This window comes from Pollicipes pollicipes, unplaced genomic scaffold (genome assembly GCF_011947565.3).
Source record: "Pollicipes pollicipes isolate AB1234 unplaced genomic scaffold, Ppol_2.1 Scaffold_2555;HRSCAF=2994_pilon_pilon_pilon, whole genome shotgun sequence".
Taxonomy (NCBI): domain Eukaryota; kingdom Metazoa; phylum Arthropoda; class Thecostraca; order Pollicipedomorpha; family Pollicipedidae; genus Pollicipes; species Pollicipes pollicipes.
In genome coordinates this window covers 5,667,226-5,693,796 of record NW_023596136.1, presented here as the reverse complement: position 1 = coordinate 5,693,796, position 26,571 = coordinate 5,667,226, and the positions used below count along the sequence as shown (strand labels likewise).

The window sequence follows — 26,571 nt, the reverse complement described above, 5'->3', positions numbered from 1 at the left end:
TTACGGAACAATGGATGGTCCGCAATAGGCTTGATGTCAACAAGCACACGTTCGCAAGTTGTCAATCATAAATTCATTCATAGAATATTTTTCCATTGTATTTCCTTTAAGTGATACACTTTCTGCCCGCTGCCCAATGGTTGGGCTTCCCTGTGCTGTGCGCGAGGCGTCTGTCTCACTGTGCGCCATGTTGGCGCCGCTGTGCGGGCTTTTGCCACCGCCGTCAGGCTCGCTGGCGTCACTGTGGAGCCTGCTAGTGCCGCTATGCAGGCAGTTGGCATCGTTATGCAGTCCGTTGGCGCCACAATGTGACCTGCCGGCGCCGCTATGTGGCCTGCTGACGTCGCTATGCAGCCTGCTGGCGCCGCTATACAGTCCATTAGCACCGCTGTGCGGCCTGCTGGCGCCGCTATGTGGCCTGCTGGCGCTGCTATGCAGCCCGTTGGCACCACTATGCAGTCTGATGGCACCGCTATGTGGCTTGCTGGCGCCACTTTACAGTCTGTTGGTGCCGCTCTGTAGCCTGCTGACGTCGCTATGCAGCCTATTGACGCCGCTATGCAGCCTGTTGACGCCGCTATGCAGTCTGATGGCACCGCTATGCAGTCTGACGGCGCCGCTATGCAGCCTGTCGACGCCGCTACGCAGCCCGTTGGCGCTGCTGTGAGCAGGAGCCGTCGGTGGGGCTTGTGCCGGCGCCGGTCTCCCCGCCTGGTCCGCTCGCGCCGGTCGTTTCCGAACGGCCGGGACGTCTGTTTCCGCTCGCTCCTCAGCAGACGGACCGAGCGACGGCACGCGTCATTAGAGGCTTTGTCGCCGGCTAATGCTCCAGCAAATGGCTCGCCATGTAGATTAGCGGGATGCTCTGCGCCGGTGGCGACTGAAGACCACCTGACCGCGTCGCTGCAGTGGGAGCCCGCTGTCCCCCGTCACCTCCGCGCAGATTATAGGGCCGCCACATGACTCACAGCACACTTGTCGAGCCGACAAGGCAGGATCATGATAGATGGTCCGGACGGAGGCCGGGCTTTTGCTGCTGGCAAGTGTTTGTCACATCTTGTGTCTCCACAATCCCACTTTGCATGAATTTATTTATAACGACGAGCGCAGCTTTGTTTTATCTGCGAGATTGCAGTTTCCATGAATTGATTTACAACGACAAACGCAGCTTTGTTTTATCTGCAAGGCTGCGAGGCGTTTGCTCGAATGAGCTGCAGGTGTGGTGCAGTGGAAGGGCGGGGAAGGGGGGGGGGAGAAGGCAGTTTCCACCCAGACAGGACAGGGGCAACTTATTTTTGCCTGCTCAAAGGTTTGAGAGACCTCCTTTTTCCCCAATGCAAGACATTGCAACTACGCATAGAGTACCAAAATTCACACCAAGGAGGCCCCATGCTTTAGCTGGAGAGTAATAAATCGGGTTCAGAAGACCGCTTGGTACATTAAGAAACACGTTTTCTAGGTCCTGAGGTCACCTCCATGAATAAGGTAGCTAATATTCTACATCAAGGGGCCCAATGTTGTGTTAAGGAGGCCCTTCTGCTGGTTTGCGAGGCCCCTTTACAAACTAGGAGGCCGCTGTTCTGGCTAAGGAGGCATATGCAGGAGGCCTTATTCCTGGAACAGGAAAGCCTTTTCAAACATCAGATGGTCGCGGATCCGGACCAGGATATCCTGTTTCGGGAAAGAGAGGCCTCTTGGAGACCGCTTCGTCGACCACAAGCATTCTGCTCTGGATTACGAAGTCCCTCTTTGCACCAGAAGGCCCTTTTCTGGAAAAGGAGGCTCTGTTTTTGATAAGTGAGACTCTTTGTTGAATAGTTAGTGTCCCACTACATATTTTTAGCTTTCGACATTTATTTACTTCGGTATGTTACATTAACAAGTTTTTAAGGGGGCACGTGACCTTGGTGCCCCTCCCCCCGAGTACGACGCTGTGCAGAAGGCTTCATTTTGTTCGGGAGGCCCCCTAGAAAATCCTGCCCCACCCCCCACCTCCAGTTAAAAATCTGTGGCGCCGCTCCTGCTGCGAAGTTACTGCGGCAGGTTTAATGCAGAAGTTACTGCATTGGACGTTGCATGTAAAATGCTATTCGATCAACTAAGCTTACAACCTGGCCCGCCATAGTTTGCCTATGAACTGGAAGTTACGCATCTTGATGTGGGTGTCGAAGTTTTGGCAATTGGTTTGGAAAATAGATAGTGGCGACGGAAATGGTGAAGCCATTAAAAATAAGCATGACGTTAACATTGTCACTTTCGCGGCCTACACGTCCGATAACTGGATGCAAATGAATGTGATATTCAGTCGCATGGTCCCTCGCCTATGTTGATTAGATACCGATGTCCCTATTCAGCCCTCATCGTCACGTGCGAGATCGTGATGCGTTCTCCACAAGGAGAGGCCCATTACAACAAGGTGATTGTATGGCCATCCGGAGACACGGCGCAGCACGTTGGCCTTCGTGGGTTGTCTGGCGCCTGACACTCATCGAATGTCACTTTCGGTAATATCAATATTTTAGGCATACAAATATATGTACACACACACACACACACACACACACACACACACACACACACACACACACACACACACACACACACACACACACACACACACACACACACACACACACACACACACACACACACACACACACACACACACACACACACACACACACACACACACACACACACACACACACACACACATATATATATATATATATCTATATATATATATATATATATATATATATATATATATATATATGTGTGTGTGTGTGTGTGTGTGTGTGTGTGTGTGTGTGTGTGTGTGTGTGTGTGTGTGTGTGTGTGTGTGTGTGTGTATGCGTATACATATAAACATTTTGTGAATACCACCAGGGCTTTGTATGCACTTTTAGAAATATCTATCTTTGAAGCATGCAGATACACATATATGGATATATATATATATATATATATATATATATATATATATAATATATATATATATATATATATGGGGGTGTGGGGGGGGGGGTGTGGGTGTGGGTGGGTATGTGTGTTTGAGTATGCACATAAACATTTTAGGAACATCACTGTAAATTTTATGCACTTGAGCGGGTACGCACTTGTGTTTATTCCGTTATCTTCCGTCGCCGGGACGCCTCTTGCTCAAGGTCGATGCTGATTGCCGCTTCTCACAGACCAGGTGGCACTCGAACCTCGTTCCAATGCTAGATAGGGCGAACTGCTCTTTAGCTTAGCCTTCGAATTGTCAGCATCGATCCCGGTGCACCCGCTAAGTTTTCTTTGGTTCTCAAAGCCTGCCTGGGGAGGGGGGGGGGGGCCGAATGGACCGAATACCACGTCCTGATGGATCCGCCAAGGAGCATGCCGACGTGCGTCTTCAGCGGCGTCAGTATTCGGATCACCTCCCAATATCGGGAAACCTTATCTGTGGTAATCATAGCGCGCTGCCAACTGCCGATTTTTTGTTGCCTGATGGTGATGACGGAAGCCTGCTAACACCGGCACCCTGTCGAGAACCGTTTTGCAGCTCGGTGATGAACCATGACCTGGCCGGCTACATGAGTATCTCTTAGTGCCTCGTAACATCAGCTACTGTCATCTTCGATCACCAGTGGGGGAGCGGAAGATGAATGGAACGACGATCCATGCAGCGTAGCTACCCCGGGCATGCTGGCACGCGACGTTGCATCTCACCTTGGTCACCCTGTCGCTTCCGTAAATAACAAGAGGAAAGATGTTGGTGGGCGCCGAAGCCTCATATTTTCTTAATCGGCGTGGCGAGCGGAAGGTTTATGCAATGCATTGATCCAGACCGAACCCCTTGGCGCGATTTGGCATGAGCATACCTGCCCCACAGAGTTTACATTGGATGCTGCAAGAAATGCAGCGACATTACGTCTTCGTTTTCTCCCCAGTCCCGCGTCAGTACTGGCTCGTGATCTATGCCGGTGAACAGGGCAGGAATCAGGCTCTCCAGTGCCACCCACGAAGTATGTGGAGAAGTGCAAATTCGCGGCGGAAATTTGCTATGAAATTGACCATTTCCGGGTCGAGACGGCCGGCTCCGTGCCATTTGAAACTCATCGGAGCACTGAGGAATGTGCTTATCAGTTGTGAACGTGTTAGCTGCAAGGTGACAGCTAGACTTAAGACTAGAATATATCAAAACATATATTTAGACTGACTTTTACCCCTCACACGATTTTTTAACATTACGAGTTGTTATGTTGCAACTAAGTGGCCTTCAATACATCAGGAGGTACCGGTTAAACTAAATTATCCAAGCAAGCATTAGCACTTATGGCTTAAAACGCCGCATCAAAATGTCGAGCTTTTCGATAGCACATACCGATGCGTACGTCATCACGGCGTTTAATCAGCACCTCATGGAAGGTGGTCAATTGTTTGCGACAGATGCACACCATATGTTTTGTTATAACAAGCCCAATGCCCTGGGCGCTGCTGGGCCTTTCTGCCGACATCCAGCCTGCACTTGCCGTCTTGTCCGTGATCTTGTTTACACGACGCTTTGGCCACTTGCTTCTCTGGCTGCAGTCAGGTGTTTGTTTGGCCGAGAACGTGTGGCTTGTAACCGTGTATGTATCACAGCCTCGGAAGTTTTTAGTAGCTTTGAGCTTAGAACCCACGTTCTTGCCATTCGTAGACTGGCAACTCAACCGCTGCCCTATCGTGGAGCACAAATATAAAGAATATGAACGATCTCAGGTCTTTCTCAGAGCGAACTAAAACATGGCAATGGCTGGAGAAGTAACCGGCTAAAACGCTGCGTAGCAATAACACCACTGAGGACGACAGTGTTGAAACTTACAATTGACCTATAATTCCAATTTCAACTCTCTTCAGTATCCTAAATGTAATTCTTAAGCTGAAGTCTTAAGTCCAAACCGTCTCAAAGCTGGGCAATTGAAATCAATTAAACATATCAGATAAATTAAAGTTGGGCTATCTGTTATGGTCACCTGACCAAAAATGCTACAGGTGCCACGATATCCCGAAATAGTCTTCAGGGGTATTAAAACTTGCAAGCCTCGAAGGCGGTACGGCGTCGATATGCAAGGTGCGAGGCTAGATAATTGAGAGCCATGGTGCTTTCAGGAGTTACGAAGCTCATAAGGCATTTACCAAGCTGAACAATGCATTAAAATAATCAGACCACGACAATGAGCCCGGTGGCCAGGGACCAGGGGCCAGGGGCCAGGGATCCACCGGCACCAGCACAAACATCACCTTAACGGAAAAAGAAACATAAAATTGCAAATCGTTAGACTTGATTCGCAGACTTGGAGATTCCATGCACGCACTGCTGCTACAGGCACTGACCTGTTTTACAGCCGTGCGCACTTTCAGCCCGGAGGACCGGTCGCGTCGGCTGACTTATGTCAAGTGCCTGACTGACACCAAGTAGCCAGGTTTGGACGAGAACCTATCACTCATCCGTTTTCTCTCTTTCAGCCCGCACGTCTCAACGTGTACAAAAACGACGCGGAGAGCTGGGACTACACCAACCCGGGCTTAGGTAAACAAAGCCAAGAGCCGCGCCGATGGCGCCGCCGGCGGCCGGCCGTGCCCTGATGCTAATCGCTGTTTATGACGTCGTGCGGCCTCAATTAATGCATCTGGCGTCCACTTTGAAGCCGAAAATATTAGCGCCAAGTTTTACTGTTGTCTCATGGGCCTCAGCACGATGAAAGAGGAGGTGGCGCGGCCGGGCAGCCGTTGGACGTGAATTCCTGTCGCAATTATTCTAGGCCGTACCATACGTCAGCTCCGTTTGAGTTTGCTTCAGGCGTACTTTTTGTCGTTAATCGGATGTTGTTAAAGATAAAAGACTCTTTTTGACGGATGAGTCCTCAAAACTAGCATATCGTGGACAGGGCGTTGTAAATATGCGTCGCACCTGAATGAATTGACTTCCGCCGTTCATCGTTTACCTTTGAAGCGATATGGTGTTTGCAATGACCATTGACTGCACCGACCTAGGGGCAGTGATAGCTATATATATATATATATATATATATATATATATATATATATATATATATATATACATGGTGGGCGTATGTGGGGTGTGTGTATTTACATCGTCAGTTGTACAGCACAACAAATAAAGCGTTTACAGTATACAATTTACACCCTATGTATATGTGTATAATATATGCGTTTCGCTAATTACCCGTGCTGCCCCCAATTCTGTGCTTGCATGCCATCTATTTGAATTAGATAACATGTGTACAGCTTATCTCGTAGTAACAAACATAACCCCCAACAAATATCAGTCCGGGCATTCGTGTACATGCATATATCTACATAGCAATGGCATCCGACGGCCGCTGTCCTCCAGACCGCGGGTGCCCCGGCTTGCGCGTCTTTCGCTTGCGACGCCGGCGCGCGCTGGCCAGCAGCAGCTCGGCGAGAGCCGGGCGGCGCTGGCTCCGCCGCCTGATCGCACATACCGACATGGCGCTGCTCTTCTGTGCAACCCTGCTGTCTGGTTCTGTTGAAGGTCCCCAGCCCAACATGGACAACACGACCGGGTCACACGTGCACACGGTACACGCCGCCACGTCTCTGCAACGCCCCGCCCCTCGACCGCAGCGCCCTCTCTGTTGCAGGCAGCGACATCTGTTGCCGACCGCGGGTACCATGGCACGTGCGACCCGGTCGCGTTGTTCCTCACTCCCAGGTCGGTGGTGATAATCGTCTGTAGGCAATGTGCGGGGTCTATTGGGTTCAGCTTGAAGACAATCTAGGTCATTTTCAAACTGCCGAACGAAAAATTTCCAGTTCAGTATAAATGCTTATTTCGCTTTACAACTACATGGGTCGTGATGTGACGCTATAACGGAAACTATTGTCAGCTGTTTTTACATTTCCCCATCCAGCACATTCCAGTAAAAGCAGGCACTGTTGGGGTCAAAGCAGGTACCGCCGCATTCAACTGTGCTGGCGCCCGCTCAGGATTCACGAGGTTTCAAAAGGTCAAAGATATTAATTGCGATGCGCGCCAGCCACAAATAAGCTGATGCCAACAGACGCATGGGAGGACCTTTTAAACTACGGCATAACTAACGAAAAATAGCTTTCGACACATGCTTGAAGCTGTAGAAATTCCTCTAGCACGGTGTGAAATTTCATCGCAGTTTTCAATTTCATCGTAGTCATTGAAGCCCTGTTCGAGCGTCGCGGGGCAACACGACCGAAGCCGAGGTGGCAACGCACGAAAATGGAGCAGCTGCTGTTAACAACGCCTCTAGCACATGGGAGCCCTTCCATATTTTGCAGCCTTCCCTCACTCGCGAACCGACTTCACGATCAGTGGCCAGAGAAGGCGCCGGGCTGGAGAAAGTGGCAGACACTCGTGATTTTTTCAACAAAACGAGCCGGAGAAGGCTTTATTCAGTGTTTTCCGCACCTCACCGACAAAGTGATGGGCGCTCGCAGCAACAAAGAATGGTTTTGTTAGTAGGAGGTTGGAAAGGTAAATGGGACGCCGACAGCTACCTCGCGTTTAAAATAGTGTTTGGTGGCTGAATGTGGTTTGAATGTCGACAAAATTCACCGCTCTTGAGGGAGATCGGGGCTGATTATTCAACATTTACCTAGTGAAATCTGGAGCGCTTGTGCTTTATTATAGCTGACCATTTTTGCATCGCACAGAGTGAAAGTTTGTGTTTCTGAAGAAAAATGGGACCACAAACAGCAAAGTGCTCTCGATATTACGACATTTTAAGGCGCCCATTCAAGGTGACGAAATTTGCCGTGGTGCTGTAAGTTATCACATCTGTTAGGATTAGCTGTGAAACGCTATTTGATTGCGATCTAGTTAAACCCAGTCAATAAATCAAAGGCGCAAGAATGCAAATTCGCTTCCACTGAATAATGACGAGATCTAGACATGCTGGCGCTCATGCGAAGGGAGAACGATAAACCTGTACTGATACTGTGATGCCTTGTCATACGCGTCGAATACAAGTCGTGACAACTGGTCAGAGTACAAGCTGCAACAACATATCGCGGTGACGTTTTTGGGTCCCGTGCTTTCCGCACGACCTGCTCTCTAATTCTAGCAGCTGACGCGATCACCATGTCAACCGAAATCGATCATCAAATATCACTGACCAATAAGTGGAGAGGTGACAGCTAGGGCAGCAACCATAAGTGGAGCAGGCGCCGAAAAACGAGTGAAAGAAGCAAGTTAAATCACTCTGAAGTAAAAACGGATTTGCATCTACACTTGTGGACTTTCTTTAAGCGGTTGACATGACTGACTTGCTTAAACCAAACCTTCCGTCGGGTAGATGTTTGTTATCTTTCAGACTGAAGCGTTGGACCTATAAGCTCTGCAGCATGCACCCCACGAAACAAATAGCCCCTCTTCCTTTGATCTAGTTGTTCCACATATTTGCTAAGGCAGAAACTGATGCTGCTGTAATACCGACAGAAGCAGTGACATCAATACCACACATACCTGGTGGTCAGGACGACCCGTTGTTAATCGGCTGCACTGACCAGGAGTATTGCCATGTAATCGAGCTGACGTGCACAGTAATCGCCTCATACTTCTAGCATAATCATTCCGTGAACAGGATACATTGAATCATGTCTTTACTGGCGGGACCGTGCAACAAGCTGTGAAACTGAATCGCAAACTAAACGTCATCTGCTGTCATTTTCTCTTTTGCGTCACACAATGGCGCAGATATTAGTGAATGCTCTCGGCGCAAGGCTCTTTACCCCAGTTTGCAATCGTTCACGCTTAATTGGCGTACAGTCCATGGCCATAGGCAAAGAGGGCTGCAAAACCAGCGCCACCGGAATGTAGGCGTTGGTAAATAACGCATGACAATGGCTCCGAACATGTAACGGGACTGTTCTGATGTATGTGACATGGCGCATGCTTTTGTCTGACGTATTAGCTGGTTGATTGTCCGATAAAAGGCAATTGAAGGTTCCCTTACTGGATTTTGGCTCTCGTGTTAGACAACATGCAAACTGAAAATAAAGCAATACGTTTGTAAAGCCTGAATGCGGATGTCAGCTGATTTGTCTTTTGACGAAGGAAAAATGTATTATATTCAACGCCACATACCCATGCACTTTAATGTTACCATTGCCGGAACGTTTACCAAACATGATGACCGTCATTTCTTGGAAAGCAGATGCCATATGTTTTGTATCTCCCAAATTACAACTCTGAAGTGTTTCTTTATACTTACAATGCTCGCTGGCCACCTCTACGCATCCTGCAAGATTCACACGCATCGCACATTTTGCAGCTAATGCCCATGGACCCTGACCGTTCAAGCCGCCCCAGTCAGGACCCAGATTCAACTTGTAATTCCTATAAGTATACCTGGCCGTTAGTCTCACATAAGCTTGCCAAGGTCTTCGAATAACATGCAAAGTGTGTCGCGATTGCGAGTGATTCTTTTCCACTTCCATGGGATCGATCAGGCCATCACCACCGCAATGTTTTCCGCTGGATTTATTGTTTTCTGAACGTCGTGATTGCATCGCATGCCGTGTGCAATGACGCGGACGGTCTGCATCGTCCCGTGAATGAACCACTCGATCGGCCCATCCGTCACATAGTATGAGGGCACCGTTCAATGATGGTCTTGATTCGGTCGATCACGCTTTCAACGCCTACTGCTGAATTGCTGTGGGCCCCCGCAACAGACCGCTCATAGCCTATCGATCGCGGCTGTATTGCGACGCCGGAGATCGGTGTCCAGCGGGCGTGTTCCACGAACTGTGTGTGTGTGTGCGTGTGTGTGTGTGTGTGTGTGTGTGTGTGTGTGTGTGTGTGTGTGTGTGTGTGTGTGTGTGTGTGTGTGTGGTGTGTGTGTGTGTGTGTGTGTGTGTGTGTGTGTGTGTGTGTGTGTGTGTGTGTCGGTGTCGTGGACCCATCCCACAGCCAGCTCCATACAAGTCCAGTTATGAAATGAATGAAATTAAAACTGGAACACATGGTGGCAGAGTTTCGAATCAACTGGTCAATTATCTTTGATTATGTCGGATGTAGGAGGCGATTTGCATTAATCATTACTGCATAATTCTGTGCGGATGATCTCTGGATTCGGTGAAATGTTCTGGAATTTTGGAGGCTCGGCAGAAGGCGCCCTCCGCCTCTGTGTCAACCATCCCCGGAGCGAGTTTGTGTTGCGTCTGTTTCGTGGGCGCTGGCCCTGACCGCACAGACCTCGTGACCCATGCGGCGGTCCAGCGCAACGGGCCGCCGCAAGGTGGCTGGCGTCGGCGGCGGACGCCGGACACGCGCCCCCGCCCGTCGCCGCCGGTCGGGGCTGGACCGCTGACGCTGCCGCCTTCGCCCCAGGCGCCGCGGGCAAGTCGGAGGTGGTGACCAAGACGCCGCTTCTGCAGGAGCCGCACTTCGCTGCCTTTCCACTGCCTTACGGTGAGCCGAAGGAGTGCCTCGCCGAGCCAGAGCTGCGACCAGCTCTGGCTCGGCGGGCCTTCAGAAGGTCGTAACCCCCCCCCCCCTCTCGACCCCCCTCTCGACTTGGTGATGTGAAAGTGTATGAGCGAGGTCCACTGCGTTATGAAAACAAATTTCAGGAAGTTGGCGGCGTTCCTCGGTGCATGTTCACATGATGGCACGCGCCAAACGATGTCTGACCATTGAGAACTACGTGATGTCGCGCCTCCCACCCAGAATATACAGTTGTATGCGCTCCCGGCGAAGCGGCCTCAGTCGCCCACAGTCAGCTGCGAGCAGCCGCCCAGGGTACCGAGTCAGCAGCTGGCCTGATCCCCTCTGGGGACCCCGAGCTGATCTGGTCTCCACCGGAGGCAACCTGAGCTGATGAGATCCCCTCGAAGGGACCCGAACTGACATGATCCCCCGATGGGCCCCGAGCTGCTCTGATCCTCAGGAGGCAACCTGAGCTGACCCTGATCCTCAACGCAGGGACCTCAAGCTATCCTGATCCCCCCGGCGGGACCCCGAGTTGATCCGATCCCCCGGCAAGATCGCGAGTTCACTTGATCACCCACTGTATCGGTCGTCGTCTGTCGGGGGAGGCGTAGCGAGTCCGGCGCGATCGGCCGAGCGGCCCCAGCTGACCGGATCAATTTCCGTCGGCGACTTCGTCCGGCGTCTAATGACGCTCAGCGGCCTCGACGACCGCTCGCGGCTCGACCCGACGGGGCTGGTCGGACCGACAGCGCCCCAGCGCAGTATGTCAGGCGTCAAAGGTCATATGACAGAACGGGCTTCTCTTTGATTGCAGCCAGATTGCTTTGCGCGCAGCGGCGATGGTTGCGGTGCAAATCTGACGAGCCGGTGGAATTTCGGTCGGAGTAGCATGCTGCCCGAAGGGCAATTCGGTGCATGGGAATCCAATCGGCGCTAATAGTCTGTTGTTGAGTTAATGGATCGGTGGTTCAGTGAGGCAACAGCGCAGGAAATGCAGAATGCGCGTTAGCTTTCAGATGAAGGTAGCGTGTAGAAGTGTATTTAACTCAGGACCGCTTGGTAAGGGACTAAAAGTAGAGAAGTGGGAGGGTCTCTCCATGATTCAGAAAGAGCTCCCTGCTAGACCCAGGTAGGTCTACTAAATTTTCATTATCTAACAGGTCATCCCATTGGCACATGCTGGAGGTCTACATGCTTCTATGGTAGATACGACGATTAAATTATGACTTCATTAGTAGGGGTTCCACGACGGTTTTTGCTTTGGTATTCGCTATCCCGTAGTTCTTTTTTGTTTGTTTTGGCAGTAGACATGAACGAATTTTTGCTTTGCCCCTTCTCTTTAACGCATATTAATTGCTGCGGGCTCGTGTTCTCATTCCGCTCGCGCCGCCCACGTGTTTGCGTCGCGCTGAGTAGCCCAATCTGATGCAGCTAATTAGAGACGTTTGGCTGGCCCACCCGTGAGAGAGAACACAGTACGAGGCTGTACCAGTGTCCCCGATCGCGACGACATAAACACAAAACGTCATTCAACCGTTTTCTTCTCTGTTTGACAGAGAAAAAATGTTGGAGCTGCTCAAAGGGTTGATTTATTTTAGCGGCAGAGAAGACATGTAATCCGAATGTTTTTATTGTAATTTATGGAATTTTTGGATTCTCGGGGACTTTCCCGACCCCTGAGCCACCAGCGCCTTGGCACGCACCGGCCTGATCAGCCAAGCGAAGCCCATCCTCCACCGCTCCAGTGGTTCATCGGGCTGTTCAGCCCATCTGTCCCAGCGCCGCTCCGGCCGTCGCTCAGCTGAGACGCGCGCGGCCGGACCGAATGACACGTGCCGCACGCGCCGCGGCCCGTGGCGCGCCGCCGAGCCGGCACCGCGGCAAAAAGCGCCGCCGCCGCCCCTAATGGGTTGTTTGGCTGTCCCCGTGCCAGTGCGGGAGCGCGGGGCCCCGTCGGTTCGGGCCCGGTGGTCGTGAGACGGACGCCGGCTGCCAAGACGCCGGCTGCGCCGCGCACCACTACAGCCGGCCTGGCGCCGCCTGAGCCTGCACCGGACACTGCACCGGTCCCAGCCGGCAGCGGCTACAGTGGCGCTGACAGATGAAAACAGGCCTGGGCAGAGGACTGCACCAGGGACAGGAGCTTTATGTTTGAAAAGCGCATGACAGGTTACACATACAACCGCGGTCTCACCAATAAACCAGATATTGGGTACGGCTAGTTGTTCTTTCACACTTAGCGCAGGGTGTGGATCTGCGGGGTCCTTTGACATCATAACGATTTTGTCAATGATTTGACATAACAGCCCTTTGACATTCGCGGTGTTGGACAGCCCTAGTTGCTCCTGGCACACGCTCTGCTGAGCTGTCAAGTTTGGATGAATATAAAGAGAAGCTTGAAATAGTTTATTAAAGAACAAAAACAATATGAACATAATTAATACGAACTTTAAAAAATGTCTGCCAAGCGTAATGTTCACACTATCCATCGGATTCGCCACCTCAACTTCTGTTTTGCGAGACAAGACGACCGCAGGGACGACAGCCAATACCGCTGCAATAAGTGTTACTGGAGGCACAAACACCTGTAAAAACTCGTTTCTTTTTTATTCGCTATCGCTTTTTTACCTCATCTGCCATTGCCAGAACACTGGCGGGCTCGACCGCCTGGCACCCACGGCCCGAAGCGTCGCTCCCCCGCGCCCTCGCTACAACCTCAGCCGACCTCTGTGGGGGCGTGCGCTCCGCACAGCTGCGCGCGGTGAACAGCAGCTGTGTGGCGCCGGCCCGGGCCCCACGCTGACGAATCGCACCTGTGTGTGACCCGGTTCCGGCATGGGGGTGCCCCGGGCCGACCGCTGGCCGTCGGGGCGTCCCTCTCGGCGCCGGGTCAGCCTTAGGGCCTCGTCTGACGTCACGGGCGTGACCCCCGCCGGGGCGTCGGGGTTGGTCGGGTCCGTCCCCATTTAGCCGACCGTCGGGGCGTCCCTCTCGGCGCCGGGTCAGCCTTAGGGCCTCGTGTGACGTCACGGGCGTGACCCCCGCCGGGGCGTCGGGGCTGGTCGAGCCTGCCCCCACTTACCAATGAGAAGGCTTGACTATTGTGATTGTCACGCTTGAACGATGTAAAACACCAAACAAAGCTGACTGCGGCACACGAACTTGTAACATGTGGCGAGCCCACTGCATGGAGTGATCCTGATTGCGAAGAGAGCAGGAACAGTGAGACAACGATTCGGGAGTGGGACAACTTAAGTGGGTTGGTTTCGCAGTGAATTGAGTCTAGGTTTGCCGCGACCTTACAGAGCAACCGCATTCATAATTACATGGTGCTGTCTGGAAAAGTCAACGGTCCATAGAGCCGCATTGGCCCAATTGATGCAAAAGTAAGTACGGCCCCTTTTCAAAATGAACAACATAAAATGAAAAACTGTCGTGCGCATTGCAAACGATAAAGTACTTAAAACCCTAAAGCTGCGACGTTCGTTATGATATGGAAGCTAAACACCCTACGGCTATTGAAAAATAATGTGCTCCAACGTACGGCGTATGGCATGCAGGTACGGTTTCCATATCCCTCGACCGCCTGGGTATCCCACATCAAACGGAGCTCGAGTGTTTACCCACGGCTGGAGATCTCGACAAACAGGCCAGCCGGGCCGTGCGGGTCGGTGGAGAGCCGGCGATGGCAGCTGGCCTGGCTTTCAGAGTCAATTACGGCAGGGCTGTTCACATAGGTGGTTAGCAACGAATTGCCTTGTACTTGCTTGCCGCATACCATCCGCGACAATGCGCGGCGACGCCGTTGATTCATCCGCAGCGCTGCCAACGGCCGGACCCTGTTGGTCAGAACATCTGACCAACACGGGGCCCGCGCTCGCATGGCTTGTTGCGCGCGGCAATAAACCGCAGCCGTGAAGAAGAATGCTCCGCAGCGCCATCAGTGTGGGTTTAGACTGCCCCTTCCGATGCGGCGCTCCGTCTTGTGAGCTTGTGCGTGCTGATCCCTGCTGTGAGTCAGCGCGGTACGGACCCCCCCCCCCCCCACCCCCCCCCCCCCCACCTCACCCCCTGAGAGCCGGCACACCACTGACAACGTCCCGGCCGTCCCGCCAGGTCTGGAGGCGGTGCGAGGCTCACCGCTGTACGGCGCCACGCCGGTGCCCGAGAGGTGAGCAGACGCCGCCCTGGCCGGGTCACTGACCGGCCGAGACTGGCTCCGCCGCCGGCGCCAGCGCCGCCCTGCACTGCACGGCATGGCACGGAGGCGGCGGCCGGCGCCCGGCGGCGGTGGTGCGAGCTGTCCCCGCACCGTGTCTTCTGTCTGGCGCGAGCTGTCCCCGCACCGTGTCCTCTGTCCGGTGCGAGCTGTCCCCGCGCCGTGTCTTCTGTCCGGCGCGAGCTGTCCCCGCACCGTGTCTTCTGTCCGGCGCGAGCTGTCCCCGCGCCGTGTCTTCTGTACCGCGAGCTGTCCCCGCGCCGTGCCTTCTGTCCGGCGCGAGCTGTCCCCGCACCTTGTCTTCTGTCCGGCGTGAGCTGTCCCCGCGCCGTGCCCTCTGTACTGCGAGCTGTCCCCGCGCCGTGTCTTCTGTCCGGCGCGAGCTGTCCCCGCGCCGTGTCCTCTGTCCTGCGAGCTGTCCCCGCGCCGTGTCTTCTGTCCGGCGCGAGCTGTCCCCGCGCCGTGTCCTCTGTCCGGCAACAGTGGCACGCGTCTGGCGTGCCTGGCTTTCAGGGCAGCTACACTGGGCCGTCCGAGGCCACTCCAGCTGTGGTCATAGATACAACGGGGCATGGCAGAAAACACCGATAAATATTAAAAGGAGAAAAATTTCTCCGTGCATAACTTTTCAATCTCAAATGATCAGTTTTATGTTAACTAGTTCGAGAAAGCAGAGTATTTGTTCCATTTCCAACATGTGCGTTCCAACACTCGCACCAGCAATGTCCGGAGAAATGTGCGCTCGTCGAAACAAGGGGCGCTGCGATCCTCCCGACATTTACCGTGACAAGGCGCTGTGTGATCCGTAGCCTGGGAGTGGGCTGCAGCAGCCCAGGGCTGGCTTATGCGTGCCAGAGGCGATGGTCAGTGAAGTGATGCTGATAATAGGCTGTGCAGACTGATTTGCACCTCTGGCCCGCTCACTTGTCTGGCTTCCGTCTGCGGTACAGCCTGGCCATATGTCGGCGTTTAACCGGCAGGTGGCTGAGCCTGTGCAGGGTTTGACCTTCACCACTCTGTCTCTGTGCCGGGCGCGGTTGTCAGCAGCCTGTCTCCATACCGGGCTTAATCGTCAGCAGTTTATCTCTGTGCGGGTTTGACTGTCAGCACCCTATCTCTGTGCGGGTTTGACTGTCAGCACCCCATCTTTGTGGCGGGTTTGACTGTCAGCACCCTATCTCTATGGCGGGTTTGACTGTCAGCACCCTATCTCTGTGCGGGTTGGACTGTCAGCACCCTATCTCTGCGCGGTTTGGACTGTCAGCACTCTATCTTTGTGGCGGGTTTGACCGTCAGCACTTTACGAGGGCTCCACGGCAGTGGTGCCACAACAAAAACTCCTACCGACAAGATTACTACGACATTACTTCTGCTGCAAACACTTACACGCGACATGTGCAGCACGGCAAAGCATACACTGGAAAAGGATATTCTCGTCGTTAGGTCCACTTCAAAAGCATATAGTCATTACTTTTACTCCACCTTACTTCTCCAACAAACACTTATCAACGACATTAGTGCTACACGACAAAACTAATACTGATCACTACCATTGCCTCTACTTCAAAAGCCGCACATCAGTGCCACAACAAGGACATTTTGTCAAGTCTTTGCTGTAGAAGCGATAACTGGTATTTATTTTTTCATGATAAGTTTTATCATGCTGTAAGTGCCCATATCGGGTATGACTTTTTCAGCATAAGTAAGTTCACATATAAGTGAAATTTTTGACGGTAGATGTAAACACGTGCACAAGCTTTTAGGCATAAGTTTGTTGTGAAGCACTCATGTCGTGTATAAGTCTTTGCGGCAGGAGTATTGTCGCGCATGTGTTAAGTCTGTATTAGTTTTTGCGGTGGCAGTAATGTCGCGCGTAACTGATGCCGTAACACTGCTGCCGGCGGGAGTTCCTACCGTAACACTTGTGTTGTGACATCCTCTACGAGCATCTCGGTGCTGGGCTGTCCGCCTCTGCTGGGTCTGACCATCAACAGACCGTTTCTTTGCCGTGTTTGACCATCAACGGTCAGTCTGTGCCGGGTGTGATCATCAACGGTCAGTCTCCGTGCCGGGTTTGACCATCAACGGTCTGTCTCTGCGCCGGGTGTGACCATCAACGGTCTGTCTCTGTGCCGGGTTTGACCATCAACGGTCTGTCTCTGTGCCGGGTTTGGTCATCAACGGTCTGTCTCTGTGCTGGACTTGACGGTCAGAGAGCCTGTTTGTGTGCCGGGTTCGGCCATCAGCAGTCTGACTCTGTCCCGGATTTGGCCATCAGCGGTCTGTTTCTGTGCCGGGTGTGACCATCAACGGTCAGTCTCTGTGCCGGGTTTGACCATCAACGGTCTGTCTCTGTGCCGGGTTTGACCATCAACGGTCAGTCTCTGTGCCGGGTTTGACCATCAACGGTCAGTCTCTGTGCCGGGTTTGACCATCAGCAGTCTGTTTCGGTGCCGTATTTGACCATCAACGGTCTGTCTCTTTGCCGGGTTTGACCATCGACGGTCTGTCTCGGCGCCGAACTTGACGGTCAGCGAGCCTTTTCGTGTGCCGGATTCGGCCACCAGCAGTCTGACTCTGTCCCGGATTCGGCCATCTGCGGTCTGTTTCTGTGCCGGGTGTGACCATCAACGGTCAGTCTCTGTGCCGGGTTTGACCATCAACGGTCTGTTTCTGTGCCGGGTTTGACCGTCAGCAGTCTGTCCCTTGGCAGGTTTGCCGCCCTGGCGGCAGCGCCCGCCGTAGGCGCCGCCGGCGGCTTCGGAGCTGAGCTGGCGCTGCAGGCGTCGCCACCGGCCCGCGCCGCGCTCGGTGCCAGCTTCGCGCCGCAGCCGACCGTGGCGCCACAGTCGCCCCGACTCGCTCAACAGGGGGCTGTGCTCATGGTGTACGGCCTCAACAAGAGCATGATGAACGCTGAGAGGCTCTTTAACCTCTTCTGTCTTTACGGCAACGTTATTCGGGTATGTCACCATTTCTGCGCCAGTTATGTGCGAGACTGTTGATGTGAGTGTGTCTTCTGTTGGTGTGAGTGTGTGATAGACCATCAGCTATCGAAAGCGTTTCTCACGTCAATGTAGAGTTAATCGGTAAATTCAAACCTCACTCACTTGCTGAAAACGTTGTTCAATGGAATGTTCAACGGCAACGATAACAAAGCATGACAATTGTATTCAGCAGAATTTGTTCTACAGATGGTTAAATATCGTGTCACAAGTTGTGTCAAAAGTCATTGTTATTGCTCCTCTTAGTATAAGTCTAGGAAGCTAAGCATTTTCTCTGACCAATCAACATTCATCCCGACCCAGCGGGTACTTCTGCTTCGTCGACATGTTCGCACGCACTCTGTTCCTCCCCAACCACCGCAGTTGTAGGTGTGAACCCTGCCGTGGTTTCAGATCAAGTTTCTGAAGACGAAGGAGGGCTGTGCCATGGTCCAGCTCGGCGATGCCCTGGCAGTGGAAAGAGCTATCGGAAATCTCAACAACATCAATATATTTGGCAACAAGCTACAGCTCGGGTAAGCTGGCACGAATTTGTGCCGTCCATTTGGACGTGTGTTGATGTTTTCACAGCTGTAGATTACCGTCAGCGCGTCAGACTGAGCTCCGCCTGGGGTCCGCTGCGATGCGCGCGATCTGTCTGGTGGGCACCGTCGTTGCGTGTTCGTGCGAGCCAGCCTCGGCGAGCCAGCTGTCAGACAGCAGACACGGCGGCCAGAAACTGTCGCACGTGTTCAGTACACGACCATCGCAGGCATAGTTTAGAGATAGGCGTAGCATAGACCTCCTAATGCTGACACTCAAATGTCTCAGCCAAGGTCTGTTCTCAACCGACGGGAACGCCCTCACTTCATCGAGATAGTTTTGGCTTGTGCTGATGTAGGCAAACGGGAGCTTGTTTACAAATAGCATTCACCATTAAATCCAACACTTCAGCAGGGTTTACGGCACTGTTCGGCGCCCAAGCACCACTTCACACGTTCATAACCAGAAATAGGCATTCAGCGTTCAGTGCTGCTGGAACTGCTGTTGACGTAGGCTGCAGTCGCCTTGTCAATGGGCAAGCAAATTAAAGTTGTTTTGAAATTAACGAGGCAACCACAAACTGCGTGTCCCGGCGCCGGAACGAAACCCCTCGGCGGTAGATTGCGGCACCGTGCTGACTTTGAACTATTCCACACCTGCCGTTGAGCCACGCATATCACCCAACCATTCGAAAGATGAGAACAGCGAGCCACACACACACACCCATTAACAGCGAAGCCGGGCTGCCAAGTAACTAGTCATGCTGTTCCCTGACTGAAGTGAGCTTTATAAGCTCTAGATGAAGGCTCTAAATAGGAGCTTAAGAGGTAAAAAGGAGATGGCTTGCAGTGCTTTTTTGTTTTGTTTCAGTTACAGCAAGCAAGCCTTCCTGAACAACGTGCAGCAGCCCTATTCTTTGCCCGACGGCTCCCCGAGCTTCAAGGACTTCACTGGAAGCAAGAACAATCGTTTCTTGAATCCAGGGATGGCCAGCAAAAACCGCATTCAGGCGCCTTCAAAGGTTAGATTATTCTTGTGAAACATCAAAGGTCGGACATGGGTTCTAATTGCATTGCACGAAAGTTTTGTCACGGTAGATTTGCGAAGTGCACGTGGTGTTGAGGTGCATTGAAAGGCAGGCTAACCGAGTCAGGGCACGTGGGGGAGACCCGTGGGCGGCTTCATCGATGACCTCTGACTGGGCCGCATGAGTCGCCGGGGGCCACTGGACTGCACCACGCTGACGTCCGCGGCACTGTAAATAGAGTCCCAGCCAAGCATTTGTTCCGGGCACCCTCCTGGAGACCACTAGATTTGGATCTCCCCGCGCTGCGTTGAATTTGGGACCGTGCAGGCAGGCCGACTCCCTTAAGACTTAAAAAGCGATGCTGCAGCTTGTGCCGTAAGATTTATGATACTGAAGAAGTACTGACGTTTTCTTCAAGGCATTGAAGTCAATCTATAAGTACTTAAGACAAACTTAAAAGCCAAACGTAACCCACGCCCGGCCGGGGAGAAGTTGGACCACGCATAACCCTTTTGTGGGTCATTTGCATTGGCTGAAACTTGGCATAGCAATAGAAAGTGAAAGTACCCACAGTTCGTTTGTTTCATATTTTTCTGCAAAATGTAGCTTCAGGGACCTATAGTCAGATCACTTTTCGATATTTTCGTAAAGAATGCAAATTTGTTCGTATTTTTGTGCAGTTTAATGTTTGTATGTGACTAAAGAGTTCTAACTTACATGCACAACCATCACATGACCACGCAGCTTAATCTTGGCCCAGGTTATGATCTGTCTCTATGGGAACCTTCTGCAAAGCACATGCTGAGCTCAAAAAGGCAGTTTTGAAGGTGATTTTCGACGCAGAGTTCAAATACTCTCCTGAAAACGTGTTGCGATAACACTACAATGCATTTTGAGATTACATTAGGTCATGCAAGGTCATCTGAGGTCATCCAGGGTAAATGACCTATGCTGCTAGTAGCGGTGCGGCTAGATGAACGGGTGCGACGTGTACAACCACCTCCTTATCGTGTTTGTGAAGCTAATGACTTATAATTTCATGTTCCAATGTACCTGTTCTCAGTGTGTTACAAATACATTGCCAAGCGTCGAAGGGGCCATGTATGACGTTGACGACGGCTATACGACCTTGAGTACCTGTAGATGTCCAACACACTATTTCTGACTACAAAAGGTATTACTGGTCACATAGACCCCGCTAGCACTTCATTTTTTTCAATGAGATGATTTATAACTTTGACCTATGTTGACCTCAGATGATCTCTAAATCACCCTAAAATAGTTTTTGTGTCCGGAAACTTTTGTTCCGCAGCTGCAACCTAATACAAAAAAAAACTTGATGAGCAGCCCATTGTGAAGAAAAGTATCGTTCTTCTAGGCTACCGGTGGACCAATTTGGAACGGTGACATAATCTGACCTGACCCACATGGGGGAACAGGAATGGTTCAAATGGACTCCCCACAGCCTTTACGCTTATTTCCGTGCCCTCAATAGTCGTCTTGACATCTTAACATAGGTTTTAACTGTATCCATCTGAACACTCACTTTTGACCTTTCGTGTGCTCAGGTAACCTCACATTCGACCTAAGGTGAAACCTTTGGGTGAATTATTCATGGTCGGCGAGACCTTCAAAACTGTATATTTATTTTCCTCATCCGTCGTCTAGAGGTTGGAGATCCCGGGGGAAGTCAACTGGCTGCGCGCGGTCGTCTCAGACCCCTGGTCGGACTCAGGTTCAAGGTTAACCAAGCAGAAGACACGAAGCTTAAAGGCACCGAACGTACATACATTTTACTAGAAACTTAAGTAAATTGTTGAGCACATTTGCGAGAAACATTATGTATATAGATAAGACAGTATTAACAGCCTTATTCCTCGTAGAAAATAAAACCGGGGAATGGAGAGATAGATGGGTTGATATTTCGCCATTATGGGTTTATCCAAACGAATATCAATCACTGATATTCGTTCGGTAAAGGCATGTTGCGGAAATATCGACACATTTATCTCCCCATTCTACTGGTTTTCCTGCAAGGAATAAGGGTATTACTGCTGTTTTACCTAAATTCCACTTGAGTAATAGCTTAGAGGCTAGATCCCGCGGCAGGGATTTTCTAAACGCCAGTCTGCCCCTGTTCAAAGTCAAGCCCAGTCAGAAAACACGCATGAAATTACCTTCGTTTTTAAGTCCTAATCATAAACCATGGTCATATAGATCATGGTCGTATGGGCCATAAGCAATAGCGCTGAAGAATTAACTTTCCAAGTTGTATTTCCAAAGACGGTGTAGCTGAAGGACTGTGTTTCCGATCGGGGTGATACAGTGCTCCACGGCAGTTACTATGGCACAGGACTGATCCTGCATGCCGGCCCTGTCTACTCAGGGTCAAACGTACGCATGGTGCTCTCGGTGCTCAGGGGCCCCGAGACAGTGATAAGGATAGCTGCAACGTTCAGCATTACTAATGTCTAAAATCGACGACAAGTGACGGCCGGGAGGGGGGCGGGGGGGGGGGGCGAGTCTGAAGTGTCTGAGCTCTAACGTCCCGCCTTCCCGTCTCAGGTGCTGCACTTCTTCAACATGCCGCCCCAGCTGACGCCGGACGAGCTGACCGAAATCTTCCAGTCGGCTGAGGTGGCCACGCCCCTCTCCGCCAACATATTTCCCTCGAAAAGTACGTCTCCGCATGAATTCCTAACTTTAAGAATTAAGTTGGTCAAGTTCGCGAAAAGGCCTGTTTGTTGCTGTATTTTGGATGTAGATTTCGTCATTTTTCACTGTTCAACCCCCCAACTTATGTTACGAAGCTACGGCCACGAACATTATAGCACATCACATCACATTACAATTACAATGATCTGACGAGTATTTTTTCTTTATTTACTGAGGAAGCCTCGCATACTGTGAAGCAGACAAGATGACATGTTTCAAATGTGTTAAAGCCTGTAACACTTTCAAATTCACTGAAATCGACCGGCCTGAATAAAATACCCGCCGTTTCCTGTCCGCGTGCGCTGCAGCCAGATCTCGGCCTTCGTGCACGTTCATCCTCTTCTCGGTGTCATTCGGAAAGCACACAAGCGGGGTAACACACATTTCACATTCCTTTTCAGAAACGTTTTTATGATATCTGCAGATATGCGATGCCCTTCCGTTAATTAGACGATAGACTTGTGCGTGCATATTAATTCAAGACCTGTCTTTTTACCATTGGTTGGGGATCCTCCTGCTTGTGGTTACAAAGCTGATGGGGAAGACATTGGGTGCTAAATGTATGTTAATTGTGCCTGCTTGCGATGCTGTTATTTGACGAATTATAATGTTACATCAGCGAATAAAAGACATCATATCCTCTGCAACAATGTGACCACAGCAATCCGTCTGTTGTGATGGGTCTACCAGGCATTGAATAATGTTTCAGCCTCTTGCACGACTTTTCCTCTAAGACGGCCTTTGTAACTTACGCTTGCCCAAACATTGAATATGAATTGTGTGCAACTAAAACATACACATTTGGTATTGAACACAATTCATGCCTAGCTCACGTCAAAATCTCCACTGATGCTATTTTGCTAGAAGTGTGCTGTTTTTGATACCGTGTATGCTGTTTCCCCCACACATGCAGCATCGGCATGACCACTTCGCGTCTATCTGGCGCTGAACTGCATCATCTACAGGCTAGGCCAGGGTGACATCGCGTCCCTCAGGTTGAGGCCAGCGTGACATCGTGTCCCTCAAGTCGGGGCCAGGGTGACATTGCGTCTCTCAGGTTGAGGCCAGCGTGACATCGTGTCCCTCAGGTCGGGGCCAGGGTGACCTGGCGTCCCTCAGGTCGGCCCCGCCGTTTCCATTCAGCGGTCGGTGTTCGTGGACCACCAGTCGGCATCGGGCCAGAGATGGCGCTGTCGTCTGAGACTGTTGGCTGGGGGCATCCGACCGGCCGCGAATAACATGCGAATGCCACCGACCTGCGGCCAGGCCGCCTCTGCGGTATTTGGTGGCCCAGCGCCTAGCAGTCTGGCATCTGCACCCCGCAAAAACTGCCGCTTCTAATCTCGACTTGTTTTGTTCGAAATAGGCATGAGTCGCGCGCGGGAGCTTTTAGTAACGTGCCGAAACCTTGGGAGCATATTTTAATATACAGAATATGGGGCGTACATTCGACGCTGTAGCCAATCAGTCTATTTCGAAAAATTCCAATGGCCCCAGAATGTCGCCAAAAAGCTTGCCTGGTCAAGCTCGCCTGATTTTGCCCAGTTAAGCATGGAGCGTCCCAAATGCTGAGTCGGTCGTCGACCCGTGGTTTTTGCATTCGTTTATGAATTGTAAAAAGGTCAGAGAAACACAAATGCACGATATACCACTCTGCTCATTACGCAAACCTTACCACACATCGCCCAGAATGCAGCCACTGCGACACACGTCACCTTGACGTCACGTGTCAGGCACATCACCAGCAACCACTGCGACACACGTCGCCTTGACGTCACATGTCAGGCACGTCACCGGCAGCCACTGCGACACACGTCACCTTGACGTCACATGTCAGATACGTCACCAGCAGCCACTGCAACACACGTCACCTTGACATCACATGTCAGATACGTCACCGGCAGGCACTGCTAATAAGCGCGTTACTAACAATAACCCACCGGAGCTCCCCGGACGCGGGCCGCGCCTGTGCTCGCGCGTCCCAGATGGTTCCCTCCCCTATGCCTCGCGGCGGAGCCGTCCCGGCGACGTGTCGACCCCGGCATCACGCGTGCGACGGGTTGAACCGTCGCTTTGTCAGGGCACCAGGCACAAATCACAGCAGCGTCGGCCGGTAAAAGCGTTTCGGTGTAGGTCGCCTCCATCCCCCTCCCCGGCGCCTGCGGCGGCTCAAGCGGCGCGTGCGTCCGCTCAGGTGTCCGCCAGGCGACGCCGCCCAGCGGCCGTCGGCCGCCCAGGACCGACACGGCAGGCTGGTCCGGCACGGGCCGGCCACGTGTGGCGCACGGTTACCGCCAGAGGTCGTCCAGACGTGGCGTCAGCCTGGTCTGCAACTGGGCGGACCATTCTGCTGAGACGATTGATTGGAGCTTTGCTCCTCCATGCAAATGTTTGGACTTCGTGACTTACACAGCTGTGGCAGATGAAATCCCGGGACAGTCGACCGCTTTATAATGGGGTTTCGTGGCGTCAGAGCGTTCACGCGAGCCTCTTCTCCTCGCAGCTGAGCGCAGCTCCTCCGGTTTGGTGGAGTTCAGCAGCACGGAGGAAGCCGTCGAAGCGCTGGTGGCCTCTAATCACAAGTCGATTCCGCGCTCAAGTAAGGCTCCCGTCGGGCGGCCCACGCGACGCGTCGAGGAGGGAGACCGGACGATGATTCACAGATGTTGACAGCCGCTGTTCGCTGCGACTCCTTCGACAAACGTTCCTCCTAAGTTCACCGGCTCAAAGCAGCACGCAGAACTTCTCATTGTATCACGCATGGGTCGTTCCACAGGATTATATTCGTGTTATTGGGCTGCGTCGGGGGCGTGGTTATGCTGCTTGCCACGTTGAGTGGCTGGCTCGTCTTGCTTGGCCGATCGGAAACAGACCAGCCGGCGTAGCATCACTTGGATGCCTATCGCTTGGCCGATCGGAAACAGACCAGCAGGCGTAGCATCACTCGGGTGCCCATCGCTTAGCCGATCGGAAACAGACCAGCCGGCGTAGCATCACGCGGGTGCCCATCGCTATCGGCTCTCTGAGTGCTGAACGTCGTCTTACTTGTATGCATGCGTGTCTTTGCAGGCAGCAAGTTCCCCTTCACCATGAAGCTGTGCTTCTCGTCCTCGCGCTCGGGCGGGGCCTCAGAGCGGGCACAATCGCCGTCGCACCCCTGCTAGTGACCTGCCAGGGCTGACCCCTGCCGGCCAGAGCCTCTGTCAGGGGCGGCCCCTGCTGTCCAGCACGCCCGCGGCGCCTGCCGCCCTGCTGTCGGCGGCCCCTGCTGTCCAGAGCCTGCGGCGCCTGCCGTCCTGCTGTCGGCAGCCCCTGCCGGCCAGAGCCCGCGTGACATATCAGCCTCTGTCGCTCCCCAGCCGCCCTGCCTTTGGCGGCCCCTGCAGTGTGCCGGAGCTCTGTGCACTGCTCACAAAGCCAAAGCCGGATGGTGCGAGACTGGGAAACTCACTGGCGCTGTTGAGCGGGTGACTGAGCGAGCGCAAAAGGAGCGACGAGAGGCAAAGGCGACCGAGAGGCGGAACAAGATGTCATCACACCGGACAGGAATGGTTTAAGCACAGTGCATCTAGAGTGACTACAGAAGAGTGGGTGTGCGGCCGCTGTCCTGCGACGGCTTCACGGGCGCCTGAACAGCTCCGGGGAGACGGACGATCGAACTGGGAGCGGCAGATCACGACCCGCCGCGATCACATGGGCAGTGGCGTCCACGGCGGCGCGGCGCCGGGCTGACGTGAACGGGACTGGACTGTCGGACACCCGTCACGCGCGTCCACCAGCGGCACCACGCTGACCGGCCGCGGCGGGCCAGCGGCGCATCCAGCTCCTGTCCGCGGAGCGTCGCCGCCGGGCGCTGTTTGTACAGATTTGTTGTTGCAGTTTCACCGCCTTGTTGAACCAACTGCACTGCATTGCAGTCCTGCCTGTACCTGCGGTCCATGGCGATGTATCATATTGCTGTAGCGTCATAGGCGTTCAGACCAGCTGTCGTTTGAAGGCCGGTTGTTTTGTTTATGTCTAAGAAACTTGTTTCAATGACTATTTTAGCAAGTTCTTTCGCTGATGACTGGTTGTATGTCCTGGCTTGAAGTTGTTACTGTTTGCGTATTTAAGTGTTAATGTTAAGTCGTAATGGCTTTACAAAATATCTTTGCTACTACGTAATATCCGTATAGGTCCACCCACGTACTATGCAACGTCCTAGTAGCAGACGGTTTCGCTTCTCCCCTGCCTGGTTTGTCATGAAAGAATTATACCTAGTTCTGTCATTTCCGTAGCTCAAACCAGCGATTAATGAACGTTGTTCTACGCGGTCTGTAATGCTTGGTGAGCTCCATGACTGAAAATAATAAAACCTGCCTACATTCGCCTGGCTGTTTACCGGCCGGTGCGAGGGTGACGAGCTCACTGGCGCTGTTGCGCGCTACCATGGCACGGCAGTCTGGCACAGGCGTCGGGACGCAATACTGGAGTAAAAGCTCGGTCACGAGCGCACGCCGAGCGTGTCGCGGCGCGCGCGCGGGACCGACTCTGCCAGTCGGCAGGTCCTCTTCACAAGCTTCTGCGCTGCTGGATCTCGTCAACCCACGCGCATTCCGGCAGA

At 52.6% G+C, this 26,571-nt stretch overlaps 1 protein-coding gene across 5 annotated transcripts in view; it reads left to right on the top strand.

Moving 5' to 3' along the window:
• The window catches only part of LOC119111089 (heterogeneous nuclear ribonucleoprotein L), an 86,861-nt gene extending 60,526 nt beyond the window's left edge, over nt 1–26,335 (top strand). For all 5 annotated transcript variants that reach the window (XM_037234917.1, XM_037234949.1, XM_037234925.1 and 2 more), the window contains 9 exons: nt 5,494–5,557; nt 10,379–10,459; nt 14,597–14,651; nt 17,398–17,662; nt 18,098–18,219; nt 19,097–19,247; nt 21,819–21,930; nt 24,472–24,567; nt 25,038–26,335. In XM_037234917.1, coding sequence (XP_037090812.1) covers nt 5,494–5,557; nt 10,379–10,459; nt 14,597–14,651; nt 17,398–17,662; nt 18,098–18,219; nt 19,097–19,247; nt 21,819–21,930; nt 24,472–24,567; nt 25,038–25,132 — 1,041 coding nt within the window. In that variant the 3' untranslated portion in view covers nt 25,133–26,335. The remainder of the gene's footprint in view (nt 1–5,493; nt 5,558–10,378; nt 10,460–14,596; nt 14,652–17,397; nt 17,663–18,097; nt 18,220–19,096; nt 19,248–21,818; nt 21,931–24,471; nt 24,568–25,037) is intronic.
• Nucleotides 26,336–26,571: the final 236 nt, after the last annotated feature.